This window comes from Dipodomys spectabilis, unplaced genomic scaffold (assembly GCF_019054845.1).
Source record: "Dipodomys spectabilis isolate Male_0828 unplaced genomic scaffold, ASM1905484v1 ptg000297l, whole genome shotgun sequence".
Lineage (NCBI taxonomy): Eukaryota > Metazoa > Chordata > Mammalia > Rodentia > Heteromyidae > Dipodomys > Dipodomys spectabilis.
This window is the reverse complement of record NW_024870974.1, coordinates 18524410-18543811: the sequence shown is the minus strand read 5'-3', so window position 1 is coordinate 18543811 and position 19402 is coordinate 18524410. Positions and strand designations below refer to the sequence as shown.

At 37.2% G+C, this 19402-nt stretch overlaps 1 protein-coding gene across 2 annotated transcripts in view; it reads right to left on the bottom strand.

The window, feature by feature from the left end:
* Ttc29 (tetratricopeptide repeat domain 29) overlaps positions 1 to 17134 on the bottom strand; it is a 127531-nt gene extending 110397 nt beyond the window's left edge. For both annotated transcript variants that reach the window (XM_042701819.1, XM_042701820.1), the window contains exons 1-3: positions 17044 to 17134; positions 12214 to 12311; positions 9695 to 9778 (exon numbers count right to left, since the gene is read on the bottom strand). In XM_042701819.1, the coding sequence (XP_042557753.1) occupies positions 9695 to 9778; positions 12214 to 12305 (176 nt within the window). In that variant the 5' untranslated portion in view covers positions 12306 to 12311; positions 17044 to 17134. The remainder of the gene's footprint in view (positions 1 to 9694; positions 9779 to 12213; positions 12312 to 17043) is intronic.
* Between the last annotated feature and the right edge of the window lie 2268 nt (positions 17135 to 19402).

The following is a 19402-nucleotide window of genomic DNA, read 5'->3' as shown; positions in this document are numbered from 1 at the left end:
TTTTAAAACAAGGCCATATAAATTTTATCTAATCTGACAAAGATAAACTCTCAGGATCTGTCCTGGCTAATCAAAAGTCGGGATGAGAATTCCATTAAGCTAATATTTATAAGTCACCAGTGGGTTATCTGTGCCAATTATCATAGTCTCACATTCATACAGTGGGGATAAATGTTATTAAAATTACCTACAGGATAATTACATTGACTTAAATTAATACTTAAACAGCTTCATATAATATAACTTCCATGAAATAAAGTGAATCAGTATTCTTACCCAGACTTCTTAGTGTAGGTAGTGATTCCCTGTACTTGAAGGACCGGAAGTACACATACTGACAAGTGGGTAAGTTCTTCAAATATGTTTATTAGTTGGTGTGTGTGTGTGTGTGTGTGTGTGTGTGTGTGTGTGTGTGTGTATGTATAGGTGTATGAGTGTGTGAAAAGGGTATTCTTTTCCCCAAAACAGGAATACAGCATTTCTTCAGCCATATAAATACATGAAGAAGATAAGTTAGAAAGAAACTGACTTTAAAAATACATAGGATTGCAACAAAAACAAACTATTTTATACATTTAGGCTTTCATAAATCATACATCATAGTATTGATTATTACTGATTAATTAGCACACATATATTTGTAATAAACATCAAAAAGAATTAATGGGGAGCTAAGAATTCTGTTTTTTTCTCAAATGCTTCCCAATATAGCCAGAAAAATTGTGGGTTTTTTTTTTGGTGCCAGTCATGGAGCTTGAACTCAGGGCCTGAGCACTGTCCCTGACCTTTTTTGCTCAAGGCTAGTGTCTACCACTTGAACCACAGCACCATTATCAGGCATTTTTGGTGGCAAATTGAAGATAAGTGTCTCATGGATTTTCTTGCTCTGGCTAGCTTTGAACTTTGATTCTCAGATCTCAGCCATGTGAGTATTTAAGATTACATGCATGAGCTGTCAGCACACAGCTGCAAAAGTTTTAATATATATTTTTAAAAATCCTTTTTTAAGTTTATAGGCTTTGCAATGAGTTGGCTGGTCTCTGGAGGCATCTACTGGAAATTTAGCAAACTGCAGGTACACCACATAACTGATGATTCCATTAGCTATCTTCATACAGGCATTCTATTGATTAGCATGTAAATAAAGTGACACAAACTGTCAAGATAAAGTTATGCATGGTTCCCTATCCCTCCCATCAGTTCAGAGCCAAAACAGAACTGTCTATGAGATCTGCTCACAACAGCTCTCAGTGCAAAATGTGAACAGAACAGGTTTACATCTCATGTCACAGATGAGCAGTTTCCAAACCACTTAATTCTCATTATTGGAAACATGAGCAAAGGTATTTTAGAACTAAACACTCTTGTGTTTAATGAGGCATTTCCATTGATCTAAATAAAATGCAGATACAAAAATCACTCTTGACTTTTGAGTGTTTTTCTTAAACAAACTCACTGGGTGCTTCCACCACTCACTTGTGGATCACTGTTTATTTGCTATAATATAATATAATGGGGATGTGTTAATGAATACAATATATGTTGACCAATGTCACCTCTTTCTTTCTGAAATCTTAACATATCCCCAATCTTAACGCTAGGTTAAATGGCATAAAATAATTAAATAAAAATAATTAATACATAATACATAAAATAATTAAAAAATAAAAGTCACTGAAAAAAGGATTTCAGAAAGAGTTTTATTATGTCCTAGTCAAAAGAATTATGTAAGTAATATTTGATTAGTATTCCTAGTATTCAGAAAGTAGAATTTTATTATCTCTGATCAAAAGAAACATTATTAGTAGAACTACAATTAGTATCCATTGCTAATTTCTCCTAAATATTTAAAAGTCTCAAAAAATAATGCAAATAAAGAGCACAATACAATCATTACACCTTACATATAATCTAGTGTGTGTTCCAACAAGATAGCTCTCTTTATAATATTACAGAAATTGTGACTAACCATGTAATAAGAATTTCAATAGCATAACTATTTTTAACAAATTTTATTTTCTTTGCAAAATGTATAGACATTATTTTAAGAGAAAAATATTTTGGATGTGAAAGTATTGAGCTATCCCTATATTGTGCCATTATATATCTTATATACTGCTATAATTTTATATAAAATGCTCATGTAAGGATTGAAATATGTAACATTTTAGTTTCATTCCAAAGAAACACCCTTATGCATTTATTATTAAATTTGTATTGGAATTACTGTTCAAATAAGTGTTATATAATCTCTAGTTCTTTAAATTAAAAACATATAAATGATATATATTTTTGGAGGAGACTCTTCTGGGAAAAGTTTTGCTTTATATTATTTGAAAATACAAATTATTATTTTTTAATAATAAGATTTAGAATGCCTTGTTAAAATTCCAGTGCTTGTAAAGTATATGTAAAAATTCAAAAAGACCACTTGGAAAAAAAAGCTAGCTTAATTCATCCTGAAACTCTTTTGTAAAGAAACCTAACAATAATTACTACGAAATAAAGATCAGCCCATAAAATTTTTATAAATAAGATTACTAATATAATTCTTGTAACAAATAGATAATATTCTAAAACTTGGTTAGTAAAGAATCTCCCCAAAGCATAGGATTCAGTTCAACATGGAGATTTTATTTAGTACACATAGAATATTTGTGTCAAACTGAACAAAAAAAATCAATTCAGTGATTCAATGGTTAGAACTGGTGTTTAGCATCAAACATCGTCACCTTTTGTAAGACTGTGAATGTTTATAAGTCAAACGGGATTTTGATGGCGATAATCTCCAATAGCAGAGGAAAGCCGAGGAATTTTGTCAGGCAGTCGAGTACTGCCACCTTTTTAATGCCTTAAATACCTTTCTTAGCAAAATAAGAGTGTTTTAAATATTTGTACCCTGTTAAAATGATTTGCTCATCTGTTTTACATCCATCACGTATGTGAAGTTCAACAGCTGGCATCAACTGGGCATGAATAAGCATGGTATTAGTAAGCATCATCTAAATATCCACAGAGCTGTCACACAGCATTGAAGTATCAATTACTTTCTGTCTTGAAGAGTCTCAAACTTAAAGCATATTTTTAAAAAAAAACAGTTTCCTTAGAATTCCATTGTGTATATATACCACGTTTTCTTTATCCATTCACACACATGGAATTCTATGCTTCCATCAGAAAGAACAATATCGCCCCATTCAAAAGCAAATGGAAAAGACTTGGAAAAAAATCATATTAAATGAAGTAAGCCAGACCCAAAGAACCATAGATCCCACAGTTTCCCTCATTTGTAATAATTAGTATATATCTAGGATAGTCCTAGAAGAGGATCACAATAGCTCAATAGCTATGTACATATATAAGATGATGCTAAGCGAAATGAACTCCAAGATGTGGAAACAAGAGGTTTTTCTTTGTTGTTGTTGTTAATGTACTATGCGAGTTCTTTTTTCTTTTGTGTTTCCCCCCTATAACACACCCCCTGTTGTCACTGTATTTGATTTCGGTGCCCTGAGTATTGTATATACGTTTATCAAATTGAGGAAAGGAAAGGGAGAAACAAAATGGTGAGACAAAGGACAAAGGTGAACCAATGCAGCAGTGATACTCACAGGACACTATGTTGGGGATGAACCGTACAACTTGGTGGGGGTCTGGGGGTAAAGTGGGAGAAAATGAGGGAGGGAATAACAAATTTGACAAGAAATTACTCACTACCTTATTATGTAACTGTAACCCCTCTGTACATCACCTTGACAATAAAATTAAATTAAAAAAATGAAAAATGAAAAAAGACACCTGTACTTATAAACTGACGTGTTGAATTGAAACATCTCTGTACAACTACTTAAAGATAAAGTAACCCACAGTTCTTGTAAAATGACATGATGAATTGTACAATTAAAGATAATGAAATAAATAAAATTTTAAGATGCAGAATATTCATAAATTGACATGTTGAAACCCCTTGGTATAGCTACTTAAAGATGATAAATTTTTTAAAATAAATCTTTAAAAAGTTAAAGTTTCCTTAGAATTGTGGTGAAAAAGAATGAAAGAGGCTCTTACATGAAGCTAATTATGCTCACAATTTTGATAAGCAATTTTATTACTTGTAAATTGCTTTGAGAAATGCACACTTCCTTACAAAAGAATGATTGAAGCTATAGGTCAGACAGCGACTGGTGCCATTTTTAAAGCAAATATTGTCAAGAAAAATATTTTGAAGCCAGAACTAAACATGAGTGCAAGCATCTTGTTTCAACAAAGTGAGCCTATGATTTTGTGTTCTGTTAAATTACACTGTATCTTTCCATGAGAGATAAACCATTTAAATATAAGTGAAAACAAAACCAGAAAATACTCATAGCTTTTAAATTCACTTATAGTGATAAAACCAAATCTGAATAAGTAATATAATTCCATTCTATTTTGTCCTAATAGGATGACAGCCAACATGAGAAAAGGAGAGGAAAACAAAGTAATATATGAACTATATACTTCATGATGAAAACCTAGGTAGACATACTCATGCTAGCGCAACTATTTTTGTCCAAATTAATATTTTAAATTTTGCTACCATAAGACTCCATAGAAAATGATATTCACTTTGTGTTTGAAACATAATAACCTCTATTTTTTAGAAATCCTGTTATTTAAGATTTTTTTCCTGAAACTATTTTCTACTAATTCTTTCTACATCTTTACAAATAAAAGGACCATTGTTTTTCTATATATATAAACAGAGTGAAATATCAAACTTAAAGTAGGAAACTGGGGAACATAAAGACTAAATTTAGCAGAAACAACAAGTTGCCTTAAAAAGAAAACTTTGCCTCTCTGTGCTCTATTTTTACAAAAATGTGTCACACATTTTATCTTTGCAAGAGTTTGACGAGTTTTGCAAGTTAAATTCTATTTCCTGTGCACTTGCTAATAGTCATGAGAATCTGTAGTTTGCACCTTCCCATTAAAAATGTATTGTATTTTTTGAAATTATTCACCCCGCCTTTTATCCAGATCATGTCTTTGAAAGAAGGAAGTAGATAATAAATGGAATAATTCATGATGGCCCATTAAATATGAAACTTTCTTTTGCAGAGTTTAGAAAATGAAGTTCTACATAATGTACAAAAGTTGATTAGAACTTTCTCCACCTTTTCCTTTCACATTAAACAACTATATGAGGAGATTTCTTTGGGAAAAGGAAACCAACCAACTCCTCACACCTTATAGCTTTGTGCTACATATTCTAATGTTACTTTCCCCAAATACTTACTCCTTTACAATACTTAAAAAGTATTAGGATAGCACATGCTATTAAAAAATAGCATCAGGCTATAAGAATGAAAATAAATTAAGGGAATGGTAACATGTTTAAAATACAAAAGGAAAAAAAATCACATAAACTAAAAATGAAAACTATTCATGGTCTTTTAGCAGTATAATGAAAGATAACACAGAAGTAAATAGGAAAACCTGTATTTAGATTTCTTGCATTCTGGCATTTCTTCTAGAAAGATTCTGCTACCTTGTCATACGAAAAAAAGGGTATTTGCTCATAGCACTTCTGTTTTCACAAACTACCCATTAGCACTCTATTGCTGTACTCTCTTGCTCTCTCTTTCATTGATAAAGTAAAACACAACAATAACTCAAATCATTTTTAGGGTCACTTCAGCTCTATCATTCTATATTTTTTGGGTGAAAAATCTGTAGAAATTTAACTAAAGAGAAATGTCAAGTTCTGAGTATTGAGGGACAGCAGTTAGCCTCATTTCTTTAGATTTTTTAAGTGCCTATCCTGGAAGTTTATCTTTTCACTAAATTCATTTTACTTATTTTTCTATATGGGAAAATATTTTTTTTCTTGAGTGAAACCTGAATGTGTGAAAGGTAAATGCCAAACCATAAGCCATATGAATAAACCTTTCATGCTATATACTCTTTGATTGCTATTACAAAGAAGTGTATACTAACACGAGCAGACAGCAAAGCCAGAATTTCTCACAGACTATATGTGCACAAGGATCAAACTTCCAGAACATAATGAAAACTATATTATTAACAATAGAAAGTGAATGGATCATTCTATACAGTTTACCAGATATCTGTGTATAAGTAACTTGTTCTTCTGAATGTTATATTAATTTTACTGTGGCTATCTTAAATATTAAGAAAAATGTTAGTTAACACCAAGATCATTTAAAACTGAAGATATGCACCAGAAAAAATATGGTTTTAAAAAAAAGAAGTATTCTGAGAAGACCACAAACTCTGCATTCAAACTTCAAAGTATAGATAAAATAGACACAGAATAGGCAATGTCATTTCTTTTGTATTCCCATATAATAGTAACAATAGTAACAAAACATTTATGATTACATTCTTATTAAACAAAACAGAATTAAGACAGAACACAATAAAACGAACATAAGACTATCAAGGATTCATAAATGGATTAATTAACTGAAAAATACAGCGAGTAGGAAATAATGCACCTAATGATACAGCTTCAAAATATGCAAAATTAACTGAATAAGGAGAGATTAATTTAAGAAACTTATAGATAAGGTGGAGCCAAAGAAGTCTGAATAGCATTGTCCAAGTTAATGGAAATAACAGACTTGAACTGATCATTGAATTCTGGTAGCTATTTCTATCTAACTTTCCAGAAAACAGAGTATATATTTATTTTTCTGAGCACAGAATATTTATAAAAATTAGAACCTTTCAAAACAATGATATCATGCACAGCATATTTGCTAATAACAATTGTGCATTCCCTACTGACAAAAACACCAAAAAGTATTTGCATGAAAAATTAAAATACATTACTTTTTTATTTCCTAAAGATGAAACCATTATGGAAATTTTACTATAATTAGGATTTTAAAAACACATAAACATCAAAATCTGAAGGAAGAAGTAATCACAATAGGCCAAAGGAAGTTTGTATGACAGAATTTGTTAAAAATTAGGAATAGGTAAATGCTGGTGGCTCATGCCTGTAATCCTGGCTAACCGGGAGTCTGAAATCTGAGGATCCCAGTTCAAAGCCAGCCCAGGAAGGAGACTCCATGAGGCTTTTATCTTCAATTAACCACCACAAAGCCAGAAGTGGAACAGTGGCTCAAGTGGTTGAGCACTATCTTTGAGCAAAAAGTTCAGGGACAGTGCCCAGCCTTGGGTTCAAGCCCTAGGACCGGCCCACACACACACACACACACTCACACAGAATAAATAGTACAGGTGAAGAAAATCTAGCTTCAGCTCAGAATGCAAGAAATTTAAAAATATCTTTAAAAATAAACAGAGAAATAAACCCAAAACCAAGAAAGAAAATATGTAGATAAAATAAAACATTAATAAAATAGAGAACAAAAAAGTTGACCCATAAAACAAAACAACTAGCTATGTAAAAAGACAAAACAATTTTGCAAGCATAATCAAGAGAAACTAAAAACTGAAGTACCAGAAATAAAAAGATAACGTAACTAGCTTTTATTTTATGTTTAATGATGTCCCAGGTGCTATTCTCAATACATCATTCTTAAACCTTGAAACATTTTTTAAAATCAGATGCGCAAACTGTTATTATTCTCTCTGTTTTACAGAGGCGGCAACTGGTACAAAAAGGTTCAGAATGAGGGAAGGGCACATCTCCTCTGAGTGAAGGAGCCAGGCTGTTAATCAGAGCAGTCTCATTCTAGAACCCTCATGGTAAGTCATTAGTATTTCAATCTCTGAGATATACAGACTATTTCAATTGATATGGCAAACATTTAAACACTATCACAAAATACCATCATTAACTGTCACAATAAATTTAATTTTGTGTATCAGTAGACACTTTGTTAAAAATGACTGACACGGGGTAGAAAAGACTTAAAAGACCAATTAGAAGACCTAATCCCTTTTCTTACCAAAGGAAGCAAAACTATTTGGTTTTACAAGGGAGTTCCACTAAAAATAAGAAATTCCTCTTTCATCTGAGATGAAATTCCTCTTTCATCTGATTTTTTCCATCTGATATTTTCATCAAGAGATGAAAAAATCTGTAGTTTATCTGACATGATCCCTAGTTTTAGCTGAAGAAAAGAAAAATTACAAATAAAGATCATTATGACTTAGATGCAAAGTTCACACACACACACACACACACACACACACACACACATACACACACACACAGATAAACCCATATTTATTAAGCAGGGTATATTCCAAATTTGTAAGAATAGCTAAAAATTACAAAACCTAGTAAACCTATCATCTTAGTAGCTGCTAGAAAATGATTTAATAACATCAAAAATTCATTTGTGATTAAGCAGAAACTAAAATGATTCTTTATATTGGCAATGTATATTTACTAAGCAGCTTTGTGTGTGAGAGAGAGAAAGAGAGAGAGAGAGGGAGAGAGTGAGAGAGAGAGAGAGAGTAGCTTTGTGCTTTGTAGCATTTTAGATTCCTTTTCACTGAACATAGGAGTGTGAGGGTATACCCCTCAGAATATTGAAAATGTGGTTTTGTTAGTTGGTGCTCGACATTGTAACGATCTCACTTCTCCTAAAGTAACACATAAATTTGGTACAATCCCCACAAAACCTCAATGATATTTTCCAATGATTTATTGCATATTACTAACTAAGTACTAGTGCTAAGTATTCTTAGAACTATACATAGCAGTCCTAAATACTATACAGGGCTGTGTATAGAGCTCTGCACATATGATGATAGTTATTGAACATGTTGTCACCTTACAGAAGAGCTATTCACACAATGGACAACTTTGTTTTCCCATATTTGTATACAAATTGACAAAGATAATTTCAAATGAAATAGAAAAAAACCCCAAGAGATTTAGAATTTTAGAATGAGCAAAACCTATGCTAAAATATCATTAGAAAATTTCAACAGTAGAATTTCATAATTTTAGATAATATAATAATGAATAGTGTTTCAGAATATTTTGTTGCATAAAATAAATAATGAAAATGTAAACAAATTCCACATGATGCACATAGATGCATAAGATTTTCAATTTTCAATACTTACATCCAAAGAAGGGACTACAATGATCACTACACATAAAGGTGAGCAGCATTAAGTGCTCAGCTCGTATTTGAGGTTGCAACTCCTTTCTCTCTGAGCAGCATGGATTTCTAGACTGCTTTCATTTATCTTACACACTATATTCTAACTGGAGATGGCTAAGTTTACATTGTACATTTTGAACATAAACCCAGATGATTTCACATGATCTTCCAACTGATTCTTTTTGTAGGTTCTTGGAGGAAGGATAAAAACACATAATTGAGAGTTATTTTTGCTTTTTTGTTTAACCACTAACAAAAAAAGACATACAAGTCTTCTTGTTTAAAGCAAATTTCTCCCCAGTACAGGCAATATGCCTTAAAATGGAGGTTGAGAAGCAATTAATGACTGGACTTAATTAAATAGTGCGAATGTGAGAGAATACTATCTTGGTAAATATAAGAATTTGAGAGTGATAAAAAACACTTTGATATGTATAGGAGCAATAGACATGACATCACTATTTAATATGAGTTTAAATTTTTAAATGCCATGTTCCAATGAAAAAGTATGCTATGCAGGATCATTGAAATTTCAATAAAGAATCAAGACAAAAGAAACAAACTTGATATTAAAGCCTTTAAGAGGCTATACTTACGCCGCAACCTCCTCTTTTGATAAGCCTTTGAAATTCTTCTCCAGATAATGATCTATGTCATCTTTCTCTTTGATCATTTGAGACCTAAATGAAATAGGAAGAAGTAAGAAAGCAGTACCGCCTAGTTTGGCATGACCAAACACATAACATGCCACCAGGAGAACAGAGTGGGTATGTCAGCTATCATAGCATTGATAATAAATACTTTGAATAGCTATAGAGTTGTTACTGATAGATCATTTCAAAAGTTCCATGTTCCTAAATGGAAAAAAATAGGGAAGAAAATTAAATCAAGTTGAAGGACAAAATATCAACATCCTTAAATGGAGATTTCTCTCAGAGTTCATCAAGCCTCTGTGTAGCTAATAGTGTTTCACACCCTAGACGTCTAACTCGGGAAATCTTGTTTTTATGTGGCACAGAATCTTGAATCAAGTACACTTATTTGATACAAATGTATAAACTCTATTTGTTCCAAGTATTTTTTAAGTTTACCCTGTAAATGCTACTTGGGTAGTTCTTTCAAATCACACATGAAACTCAAATTATTGATAGGATTTCAAGATGTAAATGATTTTTTTTTTTTTTGTCGGTTGTGGGGCTTGAACTCTGGCTTGGGCACTGTCCTTTAACTCTTCAGCTCAAGGCTAGCACTCTACCAATTGAGCCACTGCACCACATCCAGTTTTCTGGTGGTTTATTGGAGATAAGAGTCTCACGGACTTTCCTGCCGAGGCTGGCTTTGAACTGCGATTCTCAGATCTCAGCCTCCTGAGTAGCTAGGGTGACAGGTGTGAGCCACCAGAGCCCAGCTGCAAATGATTTTTTCAAGGAGACTTTCTTGAGAAATTTACTGTACTTATAGCAAGGTCATTCCTCATGTCTCCTTGCACCTATGAAAACAGCCTTGTTCAAAAAGAAATGTGCTCTCTAGCTGGCTTATGTAACTGTAACTCCCTCTGTATATTACCTTTATAATAACAATAAAATGCATTAAAAAAAGAAAACTAGAAAAAGAAAGAAAATAGTCAACCTAAGCCAGGGTAATCTAAAACTAAAATTGTTAAATATCTGTGTTTTATTTGGAATAGTTATTAAAGTATGTTTATATAAATTCTGGCTAAAATGGTGATTAAATATTTTCTTTAATAAGTTTTCTTTAAAATTCATCTGATTTTCAGGATGTTAAATTGAACTATGTTTCACCTTGGAGAAAAAAAAATGTAATCTCAATCACTGAAAAGACAGTGCCAGGCACTGGTGGCTCACACCTGTATTCTTAAACAGATTCAGTCAGATTCAGATGACTCATCCCCAATTAATCACTAATAGTTTGAGGTGCTAGCCTTGAGCACAAAAGCTCAGGGACAGCAGCTAGGCCATGAGTTCAAGCTCCAGGGCCAGTGCCAAACAAACAAAAGCCAAATAAGCCTTTACAGACTATGTAAATATTTCATAGTACTCAAAAGTGAAACCCTGGAACATGTATATATAGGCATATATGTATACTCACAGGAAGTTTGCATCTATTGAAAAATTTGTCAACAGGAAAAGGAAGTTCTTGATTTACCAGCTTAAAAGAATCTTTATGCTCATTTAACCACATCTTTATTTTAATTCAGGGCTTTTGCTCTTTCCCAGAAATAATAAAACTAAGGTATGAGAACAAAGAAACCATGTAATACTTGGATCACTATGTCTCGAAGGAACCGAGAAGTATGCAAAGAAAACTTACATATGCAAATTATTTATATTGATGAGTAACAGGCATGATACTAAAAGCCAATCGAATGAAATGGTAACAAAGCAGTGCAATCTCAGTCAGTATTCCTGAATATGACTGAATGCATCAAGTTCTCTGCTCGGCATTTTCTCAGCAGAACTACAGTACAGTAGCTCAGAACCATTTTCCTGGCAGCAGTGGTTTGACAGCACATTTTCCTCCTTAGTGTCGTTTCAAGAGCTAAATCACATCGGCTGGTCCATCCTAGGGAGGATGGCTTTGCCCTCATGTTTCCAAATCAGCAGTCAGAATTCCAGGGGCATGTCGATGAAAAGCTATATACTTTCTATTCTGAAAGCTTCTGCTTTCCTCTCTCTGCACACATTTACAAAAGAAACATTTTCCCATTCTATAGACCCCAATAACACAATTGCAGTATGAAAGAAACTGATTAAATGTACACCACATTAGCAAATAAATACATCTTTGGTACTTGAGTGGAATTCATTGATCCTTTTGCACAAGCAAACTTGAATATCTGAATATCATCATGTATTTGTCTACTTTCCTAAAACTGTGTGTGTGTGTGTGTGTGTGTGTGTGTGTGTGTGCACGCGCGCGTCCCTTTCCTGAGTCTTGACCTCAGATCTCAGCCTCCTGAGTAGTTAAGATTACAGATGTGAGCCACTGATGTTCAGCTCCTTAAACAAATTTTATTTTCTGAGCTATGTTACCTATCTCTCTTATTGCAGGAATTTTATTCCAGAGGACAAGAGATGAGAAGCAGGGCGAATACCTTGGAATTGTTCCTTTGGAGCACGACAGCTTCTGTCTGGCTAAGATGGTAAGTCTTGTCCGCGCCATGGGCAGTGGGGGAAAGGTGGTCATTTTGGACTGTAAAAATGAGGCAGAAATAGTATTTTAAGGAACACATCTTCAAATGATCCTTTACAGCATGGTTAATGATGCACAGTCTGTCACGCAGGTAGGCATTCCTGTCTAGGTAGAGTGATGGTTGGGCTACTTGAAAGCAATGCACCATGAGTGGATTCTATGGGTTGCTCCTCTCACTTTTTCCCACAGTCTGCTTTTTGACCAATTTATGGCTTGTCTGCATCTTCACTACAGGCGGCTAAGGAGATAAATCTGATAACTGCATTGAAGATTCAGCTAATCAGCAGCTTGAGTAAAAGTTTTGTTGAAGGATCATGACTGTAAGGAGAGTAGGAGAAATGTACATTTTGGGTGTTTCATGGTGTTTTGTTTTGCTTTTTGCTTTTGTTATCAGCAAGAACTGAAAAGATCTCACACTTGTCTTCTAAGAACATTGTTACAAACAAAGAATTCCCTTGGAAGTGATAGATGCTAGGGAAGATTTCCACAAGGGGGCATTTGCCCCAAGAGGCACACTGCTTACCTACGTAGTGTAATAAAACACTTCAAGACGTGGTGGTTTGAAAGCCAGTTTCAAACACCTTTATCTCTCATACTTTCTCATACTTTATCTCTCCTATGTCTCAGTAATTTAGGCAGAGCACAATAGAGATGACTGTTCTGCCCCATAATGGCAAAGTGTCCACTGCAGACTGAGAGCTGGAGAAACCCCTGGTGTCTGCAGGAGTCTAAAGGCTGAAGTTTCCTATTAATGGGGCCTTACCTGAGGCTGTCAGCTATAACCCATTCATGAGGTCCGCTCACATGAATCGGACTCCTCATAGTTCTCAAGGGACAGCATCGGGATCCAAAGGTAACTATCCCGAGGAGGTGCACCCCCTCTGAGGGTGTGGCCTTGGATATGACTTCCATGATGATGAAAGGCCTGCCCTGATTCAAGGCAAATGAACACAGACACACTTGCTGATGAGAGTGTGAAACTCACATGGTAAGGCGAGAATGTGTTTCAGGAGGTACCCTGGCACCCTCTTTGGGAAATGCAATGTGCCACAGCATGAGCCATGAGAAAAGCAGGTCTATAAAATCAAGTTCCTGAAACCCTAGCAGAAAGGAAGATGTATGGGCATGATGACAGCGGCATAGTCTGTTATCTTCAGTCAGGAGGAGGTTTGGTGAACCCACAATAGAAAAATTATCCCATGTTGTAAAGGCTTTTGGTTGTGAAAGAACCCATGCTTCTGCTAAAAAATAAATTATTAATAATAACAATAGTAATAGGAAAAAGGGCTGGACACTGTTGGCTCACACCTGTATTCATAGCTTCTCAGGAGGCTGAGATCTGAGGGTTGGAGTTGGAAGCCAACCCAAGCAGGAAAGTCCATAAGATTCTTATCTCCAGTTAATCACCAAAGAAGCCAAAAGTGGAGCTGTGGCTCAAGTAGTAGAATACTAGCCTTGAGAGAAAAAGCTAAGGGACAGCATCTAGTCCCTGTGTTCAAACTCCAGTACCAGCACACACACACACACACACACACACACACACACACCAATAGCTACCCAAAGCCGCTTCCCATTAGCTTACTCCAGAGAAATCATGATGACTATATTCCTGTGTCCCAAAGTTACAGAGTAAATCTGAATCACTGAATCAATGCTGTTCTGAGCACTTACCTCTCTGGCCCTACTGGTTTTATCCTTGAATCAGGACATTCCATCCTCCATGGGGGAGGAGAGTACTGAGGGTCCCATTTTGCTATCCAAGGTCTGTGCCATGAACGTCAAAGCCAGGGTCATCTCTACATGATTATGGGGGCTTTTGAAGGGTTCACCCTGCAGCCCCCTCAAATACTCTTCGTGCAGACAGACATTCTGACATGGTCAACTCACCACACCAAAGTTGGCCTACCAGCATGATGCATAAAACCAACCCCTTTTCATGATGACTAGGGATAGAAACATTTTGCTAGGAAACACAAGTGTCTAATAAATTCAGATGCAAATGTATCTTTGTCACACAGATCAACTGTGATTTTTTTTCTCCCTCAAATTCTGAGTCAACGTTTCCTACCATTAAAGTTTCAGCTGCCAGTTCCTTCATTTTGCTCTCCTCTGATCTGAGTGCATGAGCAGCAGGAGCACCTTTACTCTTAAATTTAGTTTAATGTAAGTATTGCAAGCCCTGCTGGCAAGCCTCAAGGCACAAACTCTGAATGGGGGGTGGCCAGAGCTGAATTATAAAGTAGGAGAAAAGTTATTAACTGAATGTTGTAAAAATTTTTGCTCAGCTCAACCCATCTATGCCAGAAAGCTAAGCTCGGAGTGCAGGTGGAAATGCAGCCAGGCTGGGTCTTGGCCCCAAACCCCACATCTTACCTCACCCAGGCTTATTGGCCAAATTCTCCTAATGATTATATAGCCACAACTGAACCTACCTTCTGTAATAATAATGTGTGATCTGAATTTTTTGATGCATGTAGTATTTGAAATGTATGCAATGCTTAATGGAATCCTGTAACAAATTATTCTCATTACTGCTAATGTCCTTGTGTAAGTAATTGACATCATTTTTATCTTATACATTCAATCTTATTTATTCTTGGTTTCCTTAAAGTAGGAAGCAGCCATGTTCTAGCAAGCAGCAAAGAGGCACACAAGTAGAATGAAGTGCAGGTATGTTTAGGGAATGTTGTGTCAGGCTTTAGTTACACCTGCAGAGAGAAAAGCTTTTGGTGCTTTGTAACAGGAGAGGTGGCCAGACAGCCTTCCTCGTTCCTAGGAGAGATTCCACCTAGAATCAACAATGAAGCATTCATCCCACCAGTGCTACATGGGGACTGTGCTAGACCAGGAGCAGAACTGGAGCCCCTGGCCCTTAATCATTAGGGTCCTCCCAGCTTCTTGCCACAGAAGAAAACACGTGATGAATAAGTCAGAGGGAAAGAGAATTGCTCAGGTTCAAGTGAGGAAGAGAAAATGAGAGGTACCTCTAGAAACTGTCAGGTTCCAGAGAGTGAGAAAGAGAATGAAAAGGACCTCTGGAGCTGGTATGGAAATGAGCATAGCTACAGGAACCCAGGCTGAAGAACCAGAGGCAACCCTCACCCCCTAGTGCCAGCAAGTGGGCAGTGCTACACATGGCACCACAGGGCTCAGACAAGATCAAAAGGCTGCCCGGAGCCATTCCACTGTTGGTATTCAGAAGAGATTTGGTACATTCTTTGATCTGCTGGTTGGCTCTCATATTAGCAGTTACACACTCTAAGTTTGGCCCCTGCATGTAAAGACAAACGAGAATGGAGAAATACAGGATGAAAGGTTTGCAAGTTCTGGGTCAGGTCAAATGTGTCCCATGGTGTGAGTTTAAATCATTGGCCCCCAAGTAAAATTCTTCAAAGAGTAACCCTCTTACCCACTACCCTCAGAGATGGCCTCCAAAGGAAACACAAAGGAGAGAGGGATTACCACTAGGGACAAAGAGGCTACTTGGGGAGGGCCCATGTCTGAGGCTGACCAGTGTCTCTGGGGTCTGGTTACTTTGGGGATAAGAGCTTGTAAGATAGGAATAAAGCCAACCAACCACAGCAAGCAGGTTTCTTATGTATCATCAAGAGAGTCTGAAGTACGACTTCACTCCCATGACATGAAATTATTCAGTAGGCCTAAAATTTTTCATAATACCACACATTCTTTTTCCAGAAAAGAAAAACAAAACTATAGAAGAACAAGTTTAAAAACCATTAACTATGTATCCCTTCTCTCATATTATTTTGGTCACCAGTACTCTGTGGCAGTTAGAGATAGGTTGTTAAATAAATAGAAACTGCACGTTTCCTACCAACTGATATTACATTTAAAAATAAAAAAATAGAGGGCTGGGAATGTGGTTTAACGGTAGAGTGTTTGCCTACCATGCATGAAGCCCTGGGTTCAATTCCTCAGTACCAAGGAAATTGAAAAAGCCAGAAGTGGCACTATGACTCAAGTGGTAGAGTGCTAGTCTTGAGTAAAAGGAAGCTCAGGGATAGTGCCTAGGCCCTGGGTTCAAGCCCCAGGACTGGCATAAATAAATAAATAAATAGAAAAAGTATCTGAAGAAAGGCTACAGTGCCCATGACCTACATGTGCAAATTACGGTTGAAAGTCTTTCAGATTTCAGCATGAAAATCAAGAAACACAATACAGTAGCAAAGAAAAGAAGGAAAGAGTTTTTTTTTTTTTTTTTAAAGAAATTAGTAGAATAACACCTGTGCTTACCCTCAACTCCTGGAATAAAGCTCGGACCTACTAAATACCTAGCATGTATTTAAATCTAAATTAAAACTTAATTTGGATTTAAATCTAAATCCAAAGTTTATACCTCATGAAACTAGTCACAAATTCAAAGGAACGCCAAAGTATCTGAAATAATTATTCATGTACTGATACAGACCAACACAAAGGTGACCCAAGGGGCAACCAGTGGTGTGTCCTCGTAAGCGTGTAAGATTCGTTTATGGAAATCCAAAGTTCTCACCCAGTTCCCATCAGAACTGACAGACTTCCTTGGGTCTGTGTCTTTTCCCTTCGTCCTCAGGGCAAGAGAACCTTTTCCTGCTCTGTTTGTTTCTGGAAGCTGGAGTCCCATGGAGGGCGGACTCCTGCGGTGGGCCTGCCTGCTAGCAGCCCACCTCTCCCAGCCTCGGCCCCCCCCCACCCCGTGTCCACCTCCCTCTCCCCCCACGCCATCACAAACCTCAGTGATCTGGCTCTGAGGGGAGCAATCCGGTTTTCCTTTTGGCGGAGTCGGGGTGGCAGGTGCTCAGCGCCCCCTCCACCCTGCTGGTTCCGGGCCTGGCTCTGCCCTGCAGGGAGAGGGGACGCGGAGAGCGTCTCCAGGGAAACAGCGCAAGGGGGCGGGCAGGGGGCGGGGCCAGGCTGAGCCGGAGATCGAGATTGGACGTTTTAAAGCCTCCTCGGGTGGGGGGGGGGGCGGCGCCAGAGGTGGGGCGGAGCCTGCTGATGGGTGGGTGGGCGGGGCCTGAGGGAACAGCAGGCTTTTCAAGCAAGTTAACTTCACTGAACCCGAAGTTGGGCCCCTGAATCATCCCCCCCGTCCCCCCGCCCCCCCCCACCCCCGTTACAGCACTGCATTCTCCGAATGGTGCAACATTTCCCTTCTGTCCTGAAGAGTAATAGGAAGATGCACAGCTTGGCACCCCCGACCTCCAGGGACCTGTGCCAGACCTCACGCAAATATTCTTCTCAGTCTCCAGAAAGAGAATCTGACTTTGAGTGACAGCCAACTAAAGAGCTCAAGGTCTCTTTCCAGAATCTCTCTTCTCTTTGCATCCTTATATTACTTCGAAGTTTTTACTTTGGAACTCCGGATTTTCTATTTACCCAAACTCGCCCTATCATGCCACCTAGTCTGTCCCTTGTGAGGCGAGTGGAGAGAACCTTCTGGCTCATTCTCATTCTCGGGGTAACAGGGCGTGATGCGTTGGGAAACGAGGCCTTGTTCCTAATTGTCACCTTCTGTAGGGGAGGGCGGCTGTGGGGCTCGCCCAAGTCATTCTGTGCACCATACATCAATTCTACCTAGACCCCACGCCTACAGCCAGAGCCACGCCTCCCGCCCGGCCCCCGCGCAATGCGCTGTCACAGCGGCTGGGTTATTTCCGCACACTAAACGTACAGGGTGCCTACAGTTCATCCCTGTGAATACCCGGCAGGTAAAGGCTCCACCCCGGTCCTCACACCAGGACGGCCCCCCATTGACCCCCCGAGTCCATTTTCCTGACTGCAAACAGTCGCGTTAACCCACTCCCACGGGCTGTGTGTGAATTCTGCTCCTGTCTTGGCTGCTTTTCTCAGCCTTCCTTTCTCACAGGAGGATCTCTTAGTTGGTAGTCTGGATGCTGCCTTCCTGCTTCAACGTATTCCTCTTGCTTAGCCATGCACCCCTCCCATTTAACTAGTTCTTCTCTTTCTTAGCATGAGATTCCTTAGAGATGGGAAAAGATTTAGTGAACTGTGTTTACAACTGACAAAAATCTCAAAGCAAAAAAAAAAAAGAAAAAGAAAAGAAAAAAGAGAGAAACTTTCCTACAAATGAAGGATGTTAGCTTCGGCGGGCATGTTTTTCTCTTGCTTCATAGACTCTTGAGAAAATTAATTTTAAAAATCGAGGCCAAACCATTTTGCTTATTCACTGTCTACTGGTGATGTGGTTTTGACCTGACTGAAAATGTTGTAAATTATTTTTGAGGTTCAAACATCTTAGGTATGTGTACTAAATCAGATGGAGAAGTTTAGTCAATATTTATTGATCTCACCTAAAACAGTTGTATTACACTAGTTATTTCTAAGGTAAGACTAAAAAGGTCTTTTGCTTATTGGTGCTTGCTAGTAACAATTATTTTACTAAATGTAGAGTAGAAAGACTTCTTATAATTTTTTATCAATATGTATAATGCGTTTATAATTGTCATAAATATTTTATAGTTAAGAAGAGCCAGAAGTAGATATAGCTCAAATGGTACAGTGCTAGCCTTGAACTGAAAAAGCTCAGAGAGAGTGTCCAGGCTTAGGCTTAGGATTGGAAAAACAAAAACAAAAATCTTACAAAAACACCCTTTACAAACCAATCAAATAGAATCACGAAATAATTTCTGAACTAAGTATTCTAACTTTGTCCCCTCTGTTTGGTGGAACTTTGTAAACTGAAAGGCAACTGATAAAGGAGAAGGGGCAGGCCGTGCGCTCAGGACTCACGCATGCCAACAGCTGAAGAGAGCAAAACTGGAAGCTGAGGTTCTGACCACCCTCGCAGCTCAAAAGGCATTAGGAACTTGTCATTGAAAACCTAAATGCCTTGCTTAGCATCTAATCTGTATTTCCTTCTTTTTAACTGGAATTGTTTTAAAGTTTTAGCTCACTGAAAGTTTTAGTTTCTATCCAAACTAACCCATGCACCTTTCATATCACTAATGTGCTGCTCCACTCTTTGCACTTGCCCATTACCAGTATCTAATGTGAGCTTCCTTCCTTCCCTTTTCTAGAAAGACCAGTATGAACACAGTGGCCTGTGTCATGCTAGCACCATCACTTCT